The 13146-nt window shown below is 37.1% G+C and overlaps 1 protein-coding gene across 5 annotated transcripts in view; it reads right to left on the reverse strand.

Annotated features, from left to right (window-relative positions):
• The window catches only part of THADA (THADA armadillo repeat containing), a 340163-nt gene that overhangs the window by 65136 nt on the left and 261881 nt on the right, over positions 1-13146 (reverse strand). For all 5 annotated transcript variants that reach the window (XM_063078394.1, XM_063078393.1, XM_063078395.1 and 2 more), the window contains one exon: positions 11192-11286. In XM_063078394.1, coding sequence (XP_062934464.1) covers positions 11192-11286 — 95 coding nt within the window. The remainder of the gene's footprint in view (positions 1-11191; positions 11287-13146) is intronic.

Below are 13146 nucleotides of genomic sequence, written 5' to 3' on the forward strand. Positions count from 1 at the left end.
CAAAGAAACCCGGAGCCATCAGTGATCTGTGGGACAACTTCAAGGGACCTAATTTATGTGTAAATGGAATCCCAGAAAGAGAAGAATGGAAGAAATATTCAAAGACAGGGACAATTGGATCTCCATACCAAAAAATATAAAATAGAGCTTTAACCTTATCTGATGACATACATGAAAATTAACAAGGTAGATCACAGACCTCAATGTAAAACCTAAAACTATAAAACCTTAGAAGAAAACATCTTTGTGACCTTGGGATAGGCAAAGACTTCTTAACAATGGCACAAAAAGCATAAAACACAAAAGATAAAATGGATAAACTGGACTTCATCAAAATTAAAAATGTATTTTCTTCAAGACACTGTTAAGAAAATAAAAAGGCAAGCCACAGAAAGGTAAAAACTATTTGTCTGTATAAAGAACTTGTGTCCAGAACAAAGACCAATATAAAATAAGACAACTCAATTTACAAAAGAAATGTGTAAAAGATTTTAAGACATGTTACCAAAAAAGATATATGTAGGCACATATGGCACATAAAAAGATGCTTAATATGATTAGTTTTTAGGGAAATAAATGCAACTTACAAAGAGGCATGACTACACACCCACTAGTGTGGCTAAAATTAACGACAGATAATAACAAGTCTAGGTGAGCATATGGAGCAACTGGACCTCTCATGCATTGCTGATGGAAGTGCAAAATGGTAAGCCCTCTTGGTAAACATTTTGGCATTTTCTTATACAATTATACAATCCATATCATATGAACCAGTAATCCCCTTCCTAGGTTTTTACCAAAGAGAAATGAAAACATGACCAAACACTTCTATGTGACATTCAAAGCTGCTTTATTCACAATCTCCAAAAAGTGGGAACAACCCAAATGTCCATCAACTGGTGAATTAGTATAAACAAACCATACATACAATGGAATACTACTAAGCAGTAAAAAGTCATGACTCATACCATATTAACAGAATAAAGAAAAAAAAATCATATGATTATCTTAGAAAAAGTATCTGTCAAAATTCAATACCCTTTTATGATAAAAATATTCAACAAACTAGAAATAGAAGGGAACTTCTTCACCTGATAAAGGGCATCTATGAAAAACCCCACAGCCAACATCATACTTCATGGTGAAAGACTCAAAGCTCTCCCCACAAGATCAAAAACAAGACAAGGATATTTTGCTCTTGTCACATCTATTTGCACTTTAGGTCCTAGCCAGAGCAATTAGGCAAGAAAAATAAATAAATGACATCCAGATTGGAAAGCCAGAAGTAAAAATTATCTCTATTGCAAATGACATGATCTTGGATACAGAAAATTCTAAGGAGTCCCCTAAAAAACCTATTAGAGCTAATAAATGAATTCAGTAAGGTTGCAGGGTAAAAGATCAAGATCAGTTTGTAGTTCAGTGCAGTAGCAATGAACAATCCAAAACTGAAATGAAAATAATCCATTTATAATAGCAACAGGAAGAATAAAATAGGAACACATAATTTAATGAAAGACATGCATGATGTATACACTGAAAACTATAAAAATTACTGAAATTCAAGAGACCTAAATACATGGAAAGACATTCCGTATTCATGTATCTGAAGATATATTGTTATAATGGCAATATTCCATTAAATGATCTACAGATTTAATGTAATCCCTATCAAAGTCTCAGCTGGATTTTTTTCTTTTTTGATAGAAATTGACAGGCTGATCATAAAATTCATATGAAAATGCAAGGAACCCAGAACAGACAAAACAATCTTGGGAAAAAAAGGACTCACACATCCTAATTTCAAAAGTTACTACAAACCAATGGTAATCAAGACAGTGTGCTCCTGGCATAAGGACAGACATATAGATCAATGGAATAAAATTAAGAGTCCAGAAATTAATCCATAATTTATGGTCAATTGATTTTTTGACAAGAGCGCCAATACAATTAAATGGGGACAGGATAGTCTTTTGAATATATACTTCTGGGATAAATGGATAGTCACGCATGCAAAAGCATGAAGTTCGACCTGTACCTCACAACAAATATAAAAATTAACCCAAAATGGATCATACACTTAAGAGCTAAGACTATAAAACTTTTAGAAGAAAACATGGCTGCAAATCTTTGTGACTTTGAACTAGGCAATAGTTTCTTAGATATGACATCAAATGTACAACAACAACAAAAGAAAAAACAGATACACTGGACCTTACTAAAACTAAAAACTTGTCCACCAAAGCACGTTATAAGAAAGTGAAAAAGACAACCCATAGGATGGGAACCAAATTGTATATCTTATAAGGATTAATATCCAGAACATATCAAGAACTCATATAACTCAAGAATAAAAAGACAAATAACAATTTAGAAATGGGCAAAGGATCTGAATACGCATTTCTCTAAAGATATACAAATGGCCAATTATTGGTTACAGCATGGTGCTGATAAAACCAAGGTCAAGGATTTTGATCCCCTTACTGTTCCTAAAACAAACCAAACAAAAACAAAGCAAAAAAAAACAAATGGCCCAATAGTGTAAGAAAAGATGCTCAACATCATTAGTCATTAGGGAAATGCAACCCAAAAGCACAATGAGATGCCACTTCACACACATTAGGATGGCTAGAATAAAACATGCACAATAAGTTTTGGTGAGGATATGGAGAAACTGTAAACTTCATTCATACATGGCTGCTAGGAAACTAAGATGGTGTAGCCTCTTTGGAAACAGTTTAGCAATTTCTCAAAAAGTTAAACTTAGAGTTGGCATAGTGCCCATCAATTTCACTCCTAGGTATACCCAAGAGAACTGAAAACGCTGGTTTCCACAAAAACCTGCCCATGAATGTTCATAGCAGCATTATTCATAACAGCCAAAAAATGGAAACAGCCCAATTGTTCATCAACTTGATAAATGGATAAAACGATGTGCTATCTATACAATGGAATATTATTCAGCTATAAAAAAGAATAAAGTGCTGACTCATGCCACAACATGGATGAACCTTGAAAACATTATGTTAAGTGAAAGAATCTAGGTGTGAAAGGTCACAAGGGTATGCTTCCATTTATATGAAATGTCTAGAATAGGCTTTAAAAACAACTTGCGTAACAATTTAATTGACATGGGCAACTAGTTTCAGATTATCTGTGATGAGCAGCTGGAGTGGGGAGAGGCAGGAACACAAAGAAATATTGAAATCACTGATGTTCCGAAACCCAAGTTGCTCATTTGAACAGTATTTTGCTCCTAGAAGAGGAAACATGGGTAAGAAGGTTTAATGACATGGTTCTGACACAGACAAAGACACTAATTCCAACTCTCACACTATTATGAGGCCTTTAACTTTGGTCAAAGAAATGGGAAGTTGACCAGGGAACAGGAAAGCTTGACTTTTTCACTAACCAGCTGTGTGACCTTGGGCAAGTCACTTAATTGCTACAGTTTCCACTCTACTGATTAAATGAACTCTAAAATTCTAAGAATTGAGGGCCAATGTACTCAGCACAAGGCTCGGAATTAACAAGGAGTTAACACCACATTAACCTAGCAATCTAATAATACACCCTGTATTATTCTGACTTCCGAAAGACAGCTAGGAATCATCTGCTTATTTTAGGAGCTAACTGTTCCCTGGGAAAGATACTTTTGGCAAAAGCAACAACTCAGATGACAGTCCCAGTGTTTTGGAGAAAACCAACTAATTTATTGACAACGAAGCTTGTTTTTGTTTTTTTTTTCTTGAAATTTTATAGCTTCAGGCCCAGAAATAAAGTCCCCAGAAGACTCTAAAAATATGTTCTCAATTCCCTTTTATCTCCCACCCAGAGCTGAGAGAATAGCACCAACTGTGTCATATTAAACACAGCTGCATCCAGCACCGATAAAAGTGCACGACCAAGGAACAGATAAGAATTGTTTTCAATTTGTTCAGATGGAATTGGTTAAATCTAACCTAATTAGACCAAATAATCAAAGCAGGTGTTTGTAAGTTGCCAATGTTTTTATTCTCTGTAATTGTTCGGCTATATTTCGCAGGAATTTAGGTAAAGGAAGTTAAGAATGTCATAAAAATCACGCACCTTATATTTATTCATGTCACATATATTATTCATGTTCTAGGCAGTACAAATACACGGCATTGTTGAATACTTCTCACAGATTTTACCATTTAACCATCATGAACATCGAAGCTGGCCTGTGGGAGGGCTTACATTACCTAACTTCCACTACATAAATACAAGCAATAGTAAATGAGAGCCTGTCTTCTAATCTTATACTGATCTACAAAGCACATTGACTTGGCATTTAGACTCTAGGGATTCTGACTTCACTCTCACAAACTGATCACTTTAAAGGCATTTAGAAGAAAAATAATAACAATAATAAAAGTTACATTCCAGTTAAAACAAAATGTTTATTGCACTTGGCAGAGTGATGAGATCTGAACTATAAATCCCAACTAATAAACCACAAAACAGTCACCAGCAGCCTGGTATTGGGAAGTGTTCTGTGCAGTGGCCATAGGTCCACTTTCAGAGGGAAAAGGGCAGGTGGCTGCCCGGGAGCGGTCAAGCATTCTCCTTCTAGTAAAATACTCTAGTCTCGAGTATACTCCAGTATTATTCCATGCACTCATGGGATGGGAAACAGAAACACAGGAAGGAAAGGCCCCATAAAAGCTGTGATTTGGAAGTGCCTGTAAAGGGGTCCCTCTCAGGCCCGAAGGCTCTGCAGCAGGGGCAGAAGCTTGGAAAGCTGAATCCACAAAGACGGTTCTGGGGCTCCCCTCACTGAGAGAGTGACTGGTCTTTTCTTGCCTCTGGCTGTAGTTGTGCTGTGGGGTCATGACGTAGGTGGCTGGGGAGCTCAGGCTCTGCCACCTAAGTACACATGTGACATTGGGCAGTTCTTTCTGTGCCTCAGTTTCCTTGTGTCTAAAATGGAAGAACACTAGTATCTCCTTTGTTGATGCACATCAAATGCTTGGCACAGTGCTTGGCATAAAGTGCTCAATAAATGTTGGCCATTATTATTATGACCCCCTACAAGGAAAAGGATACTGAAAATAATGTTTCCTAAAAATAAGAGTATAATGGGCATCCTATATATATTCAAGGGTTAGGAAAACAAGCTTCTGAAATATGATGAGGAGAGGGATGGACAAATCCTTCTCCACCTAAAACATTTATTTTTGGTGGCTGGCTGGAACAAGAATTGCACCCTGGACCTTGCTGTTATCAGCACCACGCTCTAACCAACTGAGCTAACTGCCAGCCCTCGAAAACATGTCTATGAATGTCATTTCTTCATTTCTTTTGGATTATTTAACCTGCTTCTAGATTTATATTTCAATATATTATATATACATATAATTATAAAAACAAGTTGCATAAAATTAGTAAAATGGAGACTAGGAAAGGAAAAACCTACTCATAAACCCACCAACAGCTTAAAGTGGAAGTCTGAAAGTGCAAGTAGGTCTGACATTTGTTTAGATACTTGGTAAAAGAAAATGTTCAAATCAATAGCTGTGAAAAACACAATTCAAGGGATGTAGGCATAAGAGAGAATCAGAAGGTCCGTTTCTCAGGGTAAAAGGGGTAAATATTTAGTCAAGTCTCAGATGGTATTTCAGTAAATAGATCTTTCAATGGAAAATTTCCAATCTGAGAGCAATTAAGATGGGTTTAAAATTAGAATTAAAACTCTCCATTTCCATGTCCCCTGCCCAGGCCTGTAACCCAGCCACTGAGTCCTTGTGGCAGTTAGGATTTTTCTTCCTTGTTCGCCCAACTCCAACTGGAGACTATAATTTTCTTTCCAGCAGGAAACTGATATATACTAATGATGACAGCTGGATTCAGAAGAGGAAAAAGAATATAGGGGACAGAGAGTCCTTGTGGGTTTAAATCACTTTAAAACTCAAAACAAAACCCCCAGATTTGGAATTTTTTAAACCTAGTTAATGGCTAAGGAAACCTCAAATGATTGGGAAGTACTAAGATAAAAGTTTGAAATTACACAAAACACATCATTATCTTAAGCTTTCCTAATCATCTTCTCTGCCTTTCTCCTTCACTGTTTTTCTCATTATTTATGCCCCCAACCCTTCAATAGAGTTCTAAGATGTTTTAGAGGTAGGTATATCCTTCCAAGGTCACTTACAGAAAAGGATTTGAGAGAGCATGGACAGATTCTCCTTCAGAGTTTCCCTGAAATTGCTATTACTTCATTTCTTTGGAATAAATAATTGCTTTCAAGATTCATATTTAAACACACTTAATATTTAAATACATATATACACACATATGAATGAAACAAAATTATGCTGCATAAAATTAGTAAAATGGAAAATAAGAAACACCCCCATAATCCCACCATTCTAAAACAACTATTTTTAGCACTGCACTGCCTTTAATCCTAGTCTGTTCTTCCATTTCCACCCCCCCACCCCCCAAACCCCCAATACTGGTTATCACAATGACTGGGCAAATCTCTCCAATATTCACTGAATGAATTTCCAGTTACATTCTTTTAGAGTGACAATAGGAACTTGGCTCCATAAAGGTCCTAAGAATCCTATGAGGATAAGGGCAAGGAAAGAAATGTCGCCTGTCTTAAAAACCCACTGTATTAGTCTATTCTTGTTGCTTATAACAAAGTACACTGAACTGGGTGATTTATAAAGAAAATGAAATTTACTGCTTACAGTTTCTGAGGCTGGTAAGTCCAAAGTCCATCTGGTGGTGACAAGAGCAACCCAGGGGTCTCACACTGCAAGATGGTGGAAGCAGAGAGAGAGAAAGACAGACTCTCCTCTCCTTTTAGAGCCCTCAGAACCACACCCCTGACCACCATTTTTAATCCATTCACTACTGCATGGTCCTATAATCCAATCACCTCTTCAAGGCTCCACCTTTCACTTACCATGATAGGATTTCTCACCCTCTTAACAGGCACAGTGGGGGCCAAATTTCTTTTTCTTTTTTTTTTTTTTTTTGTCGTTTTTTTCGTGATCGGCACTCAGCCAGTGAGTGCACCAGTCATTCCTATATAGGATCCGAACCCGCGGCGGGAGCGTCGCCGCGCTCCCAGCGCAGCACTCTACCGAGTGCTCCACGGGCTCGGCCCAAATTTCTAATAGATAAAACTTGGGGAACTCAATTCAAGCCTCAATAGTTTTGGGAGGACATAATTCAATCCACTACACCCACTTTGTTTTACATCCTTTAATAATCTCTTTTGTATACAGGATCAAGTCCAAGCTCCTTATATTTTGGCCTATGAGACCCTCCATAATTGAGTTTCTGCCTCCCCAGCCTCACTTCCAGTCACATCTGCCTGGCCTTGAACCCAACACTCCTGTCACCCTGTCCTACTTCTTTGAAGGATGTGCTGATCTGTGCCCCTGTGACTTTGGCAATGCTCCTCCCTCTGTTTGTAGTAGCCACGTCCACCTTGCCCATCTGGTGAATCCCTACTTATTGTCAAAATCTGCTCAGCCACCTCCTCCTCCTCTATAAAGCTTTTCCTATCCTCCCAAGTAGAAATGACCTTTCTTTCTTTAGTGTCTCAAATGTATCCCAGACACACTTCCTTTACATCTGTAATCCCTTTTTGCACCTACTTACAAGTCCAAGACATATTCATCTCTATCTCCAGATATGTCTGATGTTAGAATGTCTGATGAATGAAAAAAATACATGAACAGGGAAAAAAAAAAAAAAAAAAGACCTTTTTCTGGATCAGAGGGGCAGGGGAATCCCTAATTAAGTGGATTCCTGACATTCTATGCCAGGTATGTTATACTTCAGTGTTTTCCTAGGCAAGCAGGAATTTCTTCTTTCCTGAAGATGTTTAAGAATATGAGGAGAACTGTGAATGTGAGAGGTTGAACACAATTCTGCCAGGCTGAAGAACTATGGATTAAGATGCATGGTTTCCAGGTAATAATGATGAGGATTATAATAATAACAGTAATAGTAGCTAATGTTTATAGATTACTTACTCTATGTCATGCAAAGCACATTCTTCACATAGGGCTTTACATGTATAAATTGAAAACCACTTTTTAAGACACAGATTTTATTATTACCTCCATTTATATTTAAGAAAAAGTGTCTCAAAGAGGTTAAATAACTTTCCTAAGATCACAAAGTTAGTAAATAGCAGATCTGGGATTCAAACCCAAGGATCTGACTTCAGAGTCTGTGCCCTGTACTTCCTACTCTGAGCTCTATGAGCTCAGAGTAATGGACGTAGATAAATACATGTTTACAGACATATACAAAATATAGACATCTCATTTGAATTCTGAAAATGAATTCACATCTGATTGTCACATGGGTTTTAAATAAGACTTGTATCTTGATAACAATTGTTACTATTCTAAAAACTGAGGAAATCTTCATTGCAATCAGTTAACAGCAGACCCATTTAATGAGGGCCTGCTATGTGCTTAGCTAGTTGACAAAGAATCTAAGACATGGTCCATTCTTTCAAGGAACTTACAAGGTAAAACTATAATGTCATGATATGATTTTGAAAAATATTGAAATCTACACATCCAAATTAGTGATCACCTTATTTGGTGATACACTTATCTATTGTTCAAACTGCTTTTAAAAGCAATTTATAAAACATATAAGAATAGATTTCACTATTCAAGCTCAAAGTTTATTCTTATCCCAAACAGTGCCAACCATCTTAACCACTACTTTATTTAACATTTGGTTAGTTCTAAAAATCTACTCATACCTGAAAAGAGGAAATTTGCTACCACTGCTTGTGTGGATGTATTATATGAATACATATGTTTGTATAGAGATAGATACATACACACATATAAATATGTCCTGTGGTTTATAAGGGAAATTCCCAAAGGACTGGACAAAATCAGTGCTGTATGATAATAATATATGAGCCACAATATGTAATTTAAAATTTTCTAGTAGCCACATTTTTTTTCATCATCAATAATGTTACTTTAATGTACATTTTGGTTTTTGTGATGTCATTAAAAACTTTCACATCTCTCCATTTGACAAAGTTAAATTCATGTATCTGAATGACAGTTTTGTTTTTTTCCTTCTTATCTTTTTCCATTCTAGTAGCCACATTTTAAAAAGTAAAAGAAACTGCTGAAATTAATTTTGATAATACATTTAAAAATTTAATGCATTATGTCAAAAATATCATTCCAGCATGCAATCAATATAAAAATTATTGAGAAATTTTACACTTACTTTTTTCATACAAAGTCTTTGAAATCCAGTGTGTATTTTATACTTATACAACATCTCAATTTGAATATCTCAAGCACTCAAGAGCCACATGTGGCTAGTAGTTGCCATACTGGACAGAGTAAGACAAAATATTTAAAGCTATGCTTGTCATACTGGAATGAGAGTAAAAATGCTCCATTTGCTCAAGTCTTTCTGATAAGTAATGACTTTAAGAGGAGTACTATGTGGATGCCAGTGAAGTACTGTTGAGTAATAAAGGCAGCCTGTGATCACATTAAATTGGGGTATAAACTCTAAATGCTGTTAAGAGTTTGGAGGAAAGGATGATTTTAAAAAGTCAAAGTCATCTTTATAGAGCCCAGCTAATCAGCAAAAGATGAGAAGCTGAGAAAGTGAAAAGGTATTTTACAACATTCAAGGGTTAACCCTTTTAGACAAGGAATAATAGTACTAAATAAGCCAAGAAAAACTCAGTTCAAATAAACTAATGATCATAGTCAACCACAACCTGTCAGGATCCCAATGAATGGATTTGTAAGCAGTAAGCAACTCTTTTATGGCCAAGGCCCTATAGATACATAGCAGAGAAATATTATAAAGCCACATGGAATTTAGAACTGAAATACAGAAATGGTGGAAATGCAAAACAACTTACTTGGTAATATCTGATTCACAGTCTCTTTTTAATCTCTGGACCCAGTTAACTCAAGTGTAAACTAAAGTGAATGCAACTCTAAGGACCCTTATAGCTAGGGTGACCCATAATTTACTGTGCAAACTTGGACACTCTCAAGAGTAAAAGGGGGCACTACTAATTATGCTGGGACAAGAGGCATAAGCTGGGACAGTTTTATACCAATAAAACTATATGATCCTATATTAGCAAACAGATACAACAGCTACCCCTATCCAAAGACATTGAACTGATGAAAGCCGCAGGGACTTTGTGGGCTAATATACATCGATCCGGGTAAGGCAGTTTCACACTGTCCCCCCGCAACCTCCTCTCTCCCAGGCAAAGCATTTTAAATTGATTTGAATTTGGGAACAGGGTTCCATATGGACAGAGCTGGACTTTGACAGCCTGAATGCATTTACTGAAGACAACAAATCATTGACAGACTAAATGTAACAGAGGAAAAGCCTGGCCTGCTTGTACTCAGAATCTGACTTTGTAATTGTAGCCTCCTCTAGACAGGCCTAATCAATTAGAAGAGGCTGATTTTAACCAGTTGCAGGCTCATTACCCTGCATTCCAGTTTGTGTTGATGAAAATCAGTTTCAGTCTGTGGCCTGGAACTCATGTACAGCACTTCCTGTGGCCTCTTATATAAATACATTGAAAAAATTTATTTGGAGTTGCTCTTCTCCCTTTAAAAAAAAACACTTTGTGAATCATGATTAAAGTAGAAGAATCATATGTGGATCTGGGGCCCATACCCAGAACCATACACGATCAAGAAACATGTATAAAGTCAGAGCTTGAGGCAACAACTTCATAATGCACTGGTGTAAGGGTGGATTTGAGAATAGAGTCTCAAATGTCCAGGCTCCAGCATCAAATGAGCCCAGTTCAGTTATCTTCACTGAATGGAACAGAATGAACTCTGTTATTGAAAATGACAGCCTTTCAAAGAAAATGCACAAAATAGGAAAAATCCAAGGTCTTAGAAACATAGAGGGTATCTGAGTAGAGTTCACACTTTTCCCTGAATGACCAAATAGAAAATAAACGGGCAAACTTCCAAGTAAACAAGAATAGGTTTCCTTGAGAAGCTTCTATAAAGAAACCATATGACATTCTGTTTAATTTTGATGTGTGGTTAGCCTTACAAAAGTAGGAGGTGGGGGAGTGCGTGGCAGAACTGCTCAAAACCCCACCTTCATTTCAAAGGCCTGTAACCATTCCAAAATATGATATAACTATGAATCATACCTGGCTGGTTGCCCTCTGTGGGTTTGTCAAAGCAGCAAGTCAACAGGAAGAGAATATCAATATATACAGCTCTGGTCACCAAACAGGGATTTTGCCTAGAAAGGTAAAGAAAAAGAAAATATAGTAAATTAATATTTTTCTCTCCCTGATGCCTGGGGTCACCAGAAGGACAAAATGCGTGTTTTCTGTCAGGCACGTCCTGAGGTTTAGGCAATTATGGTGAATGCTGAAGAAAAGATGGTTGATCACTGATGGCAAGAAAATCAGCAACTCAAGTGAGAAAACGAAATGCTAGAGCATGCAGTGGAGGCCAGGGCTATGTGTGGACAAAACATAAAACTCTATGCTCTGGCTCCAAATAAAATAAACTGAAAACAATCAAAAACCAAGATCCTTCCTTTCAAGTTAGCTGAAATCAAGGTGGGGGGTAGGTGGGAGGGATGATACTCTATTATTCTCCTCTTAAAGTGGAGAAATTTGGGAGAAATAGATCATTGGTCATGAAAATCACTGATTTAGCATTTTGGAGGAGAACTACACTCACATAAGAAAAACCATATCTATTGACTTAAAGTAAGCAGGTGAACGACAACATGTACAAGATTAATGAACACTGGAGCTGACATCCTTTTCCCAATAAATGGAATTTTTTCTTCTTTCAATAAATGGATCAGCTTATTTTACTTTTTGCACCACATGGTGGAACCAGTAAGTAGGCTCAGATTTGGGCGTCTAGACACAATAGGACATGGACTTTCTTTTAGAACAGCGCTGAAGGGCCCTGGCTCTGAGTCTTAGTTCATGCTGACTGTGAAAAGTGCCAGAACCTCTCTGGTGTCCAATAACCCAGCACGAGTAGTAAAAACAGTAAGGACAGACGTGGGCCTGAGTACTGGCTTTGCCACTTTTTATCTCTGTGACCTGAATCATATTCCTAACTGGTAAAATGGGAACTATATTATTACCTCACGGTGAGTCACTGTGAGCGTTCAGCATGGCACATAAACTTTAAATGCCCACCTTAGTGCCTGGCCATGGCAGATGTTCCAGAAGTGTTCATTCCCTGCCCTTCTCCTCTACTTCCAACATAGATTAGGGGATGGCATTGAAATGGGCACAAGTGCTCTGGCTAGTGAATTTCTATTTGGCCGGACCTCTAAACCAGCCAAAAACCCATCCTTCTCATTCCCTGAAATTAACCATTTTACCACTTCCCTAAAGTTTATTCCCACCTCTATCCTGAACTGCCCATATCCTGGTGCTGACATATGCTCTAACATAAAAAGTATATCAGATACTTTTGATCTGAAGCATAAACTGTCCTGTATCAAGTTCTCCCTGTTTTTGACCTTCCCCATCTCAGCCCCTCGGTGACTTGCATCACTTACAGTATGCCCTACCTAATGAAACCACTAGTTTATACATTACCTCGGGTCTGGACTAATCTCATACCCATGCTCAGCTATTTTTCAAAGTTAGTTTTAAAAAATAGGTAACACATGGACATGGTATACAAATAATTCAAACAATACAAAAGGGCATGCAGTGAAAATGAAGTCCCTTTTCCACAACTCCACCCAGTGCCCACATTCCGTTTCCCTGAGACAACCGCTATTACCACTTTCTAGTATATCCTTCCAGGCACATTCTATTCATTTATAAGCATCTATCTATAGCTAACCACTTGTTTATTTTTACATAATTGTGGTTTACTATAATACTCAGTTCTGAGCATTACTTTTTTTCACTAATAAATTTTAGATACCATTGTATTTAGGACATAGAGATTTGCCTCATTTTCTTAGTGGCTGTACACTGCTCCATTTCATGGATGTATCTGTCCCCTACTGACAGAATTAAGATTGTTTAAGATACCTTGCTACTGAAAACAATTCTGTAATAAATATATCTGTACATCAGTTATGTGCTTATGGATGTGTATTCAGAGGCAAAAT

Source organism: Cynocephalus volans, chromosome 14 (genome assembly GCF_027409185.1).
Source record: "Cynocephalus volans isolate mCynVol1 chromosome 14, mCynVol1.pri, whole genome shotgun sequence".
In the NCBI taxonomy this organism is placed as follows: domain Eukaryota; kingdom Metazoa; phylum Chordata; class Mammalia; order Dermoptera; family Cynocephalidae; genus Cynocephalus; species Cynocephalus volans.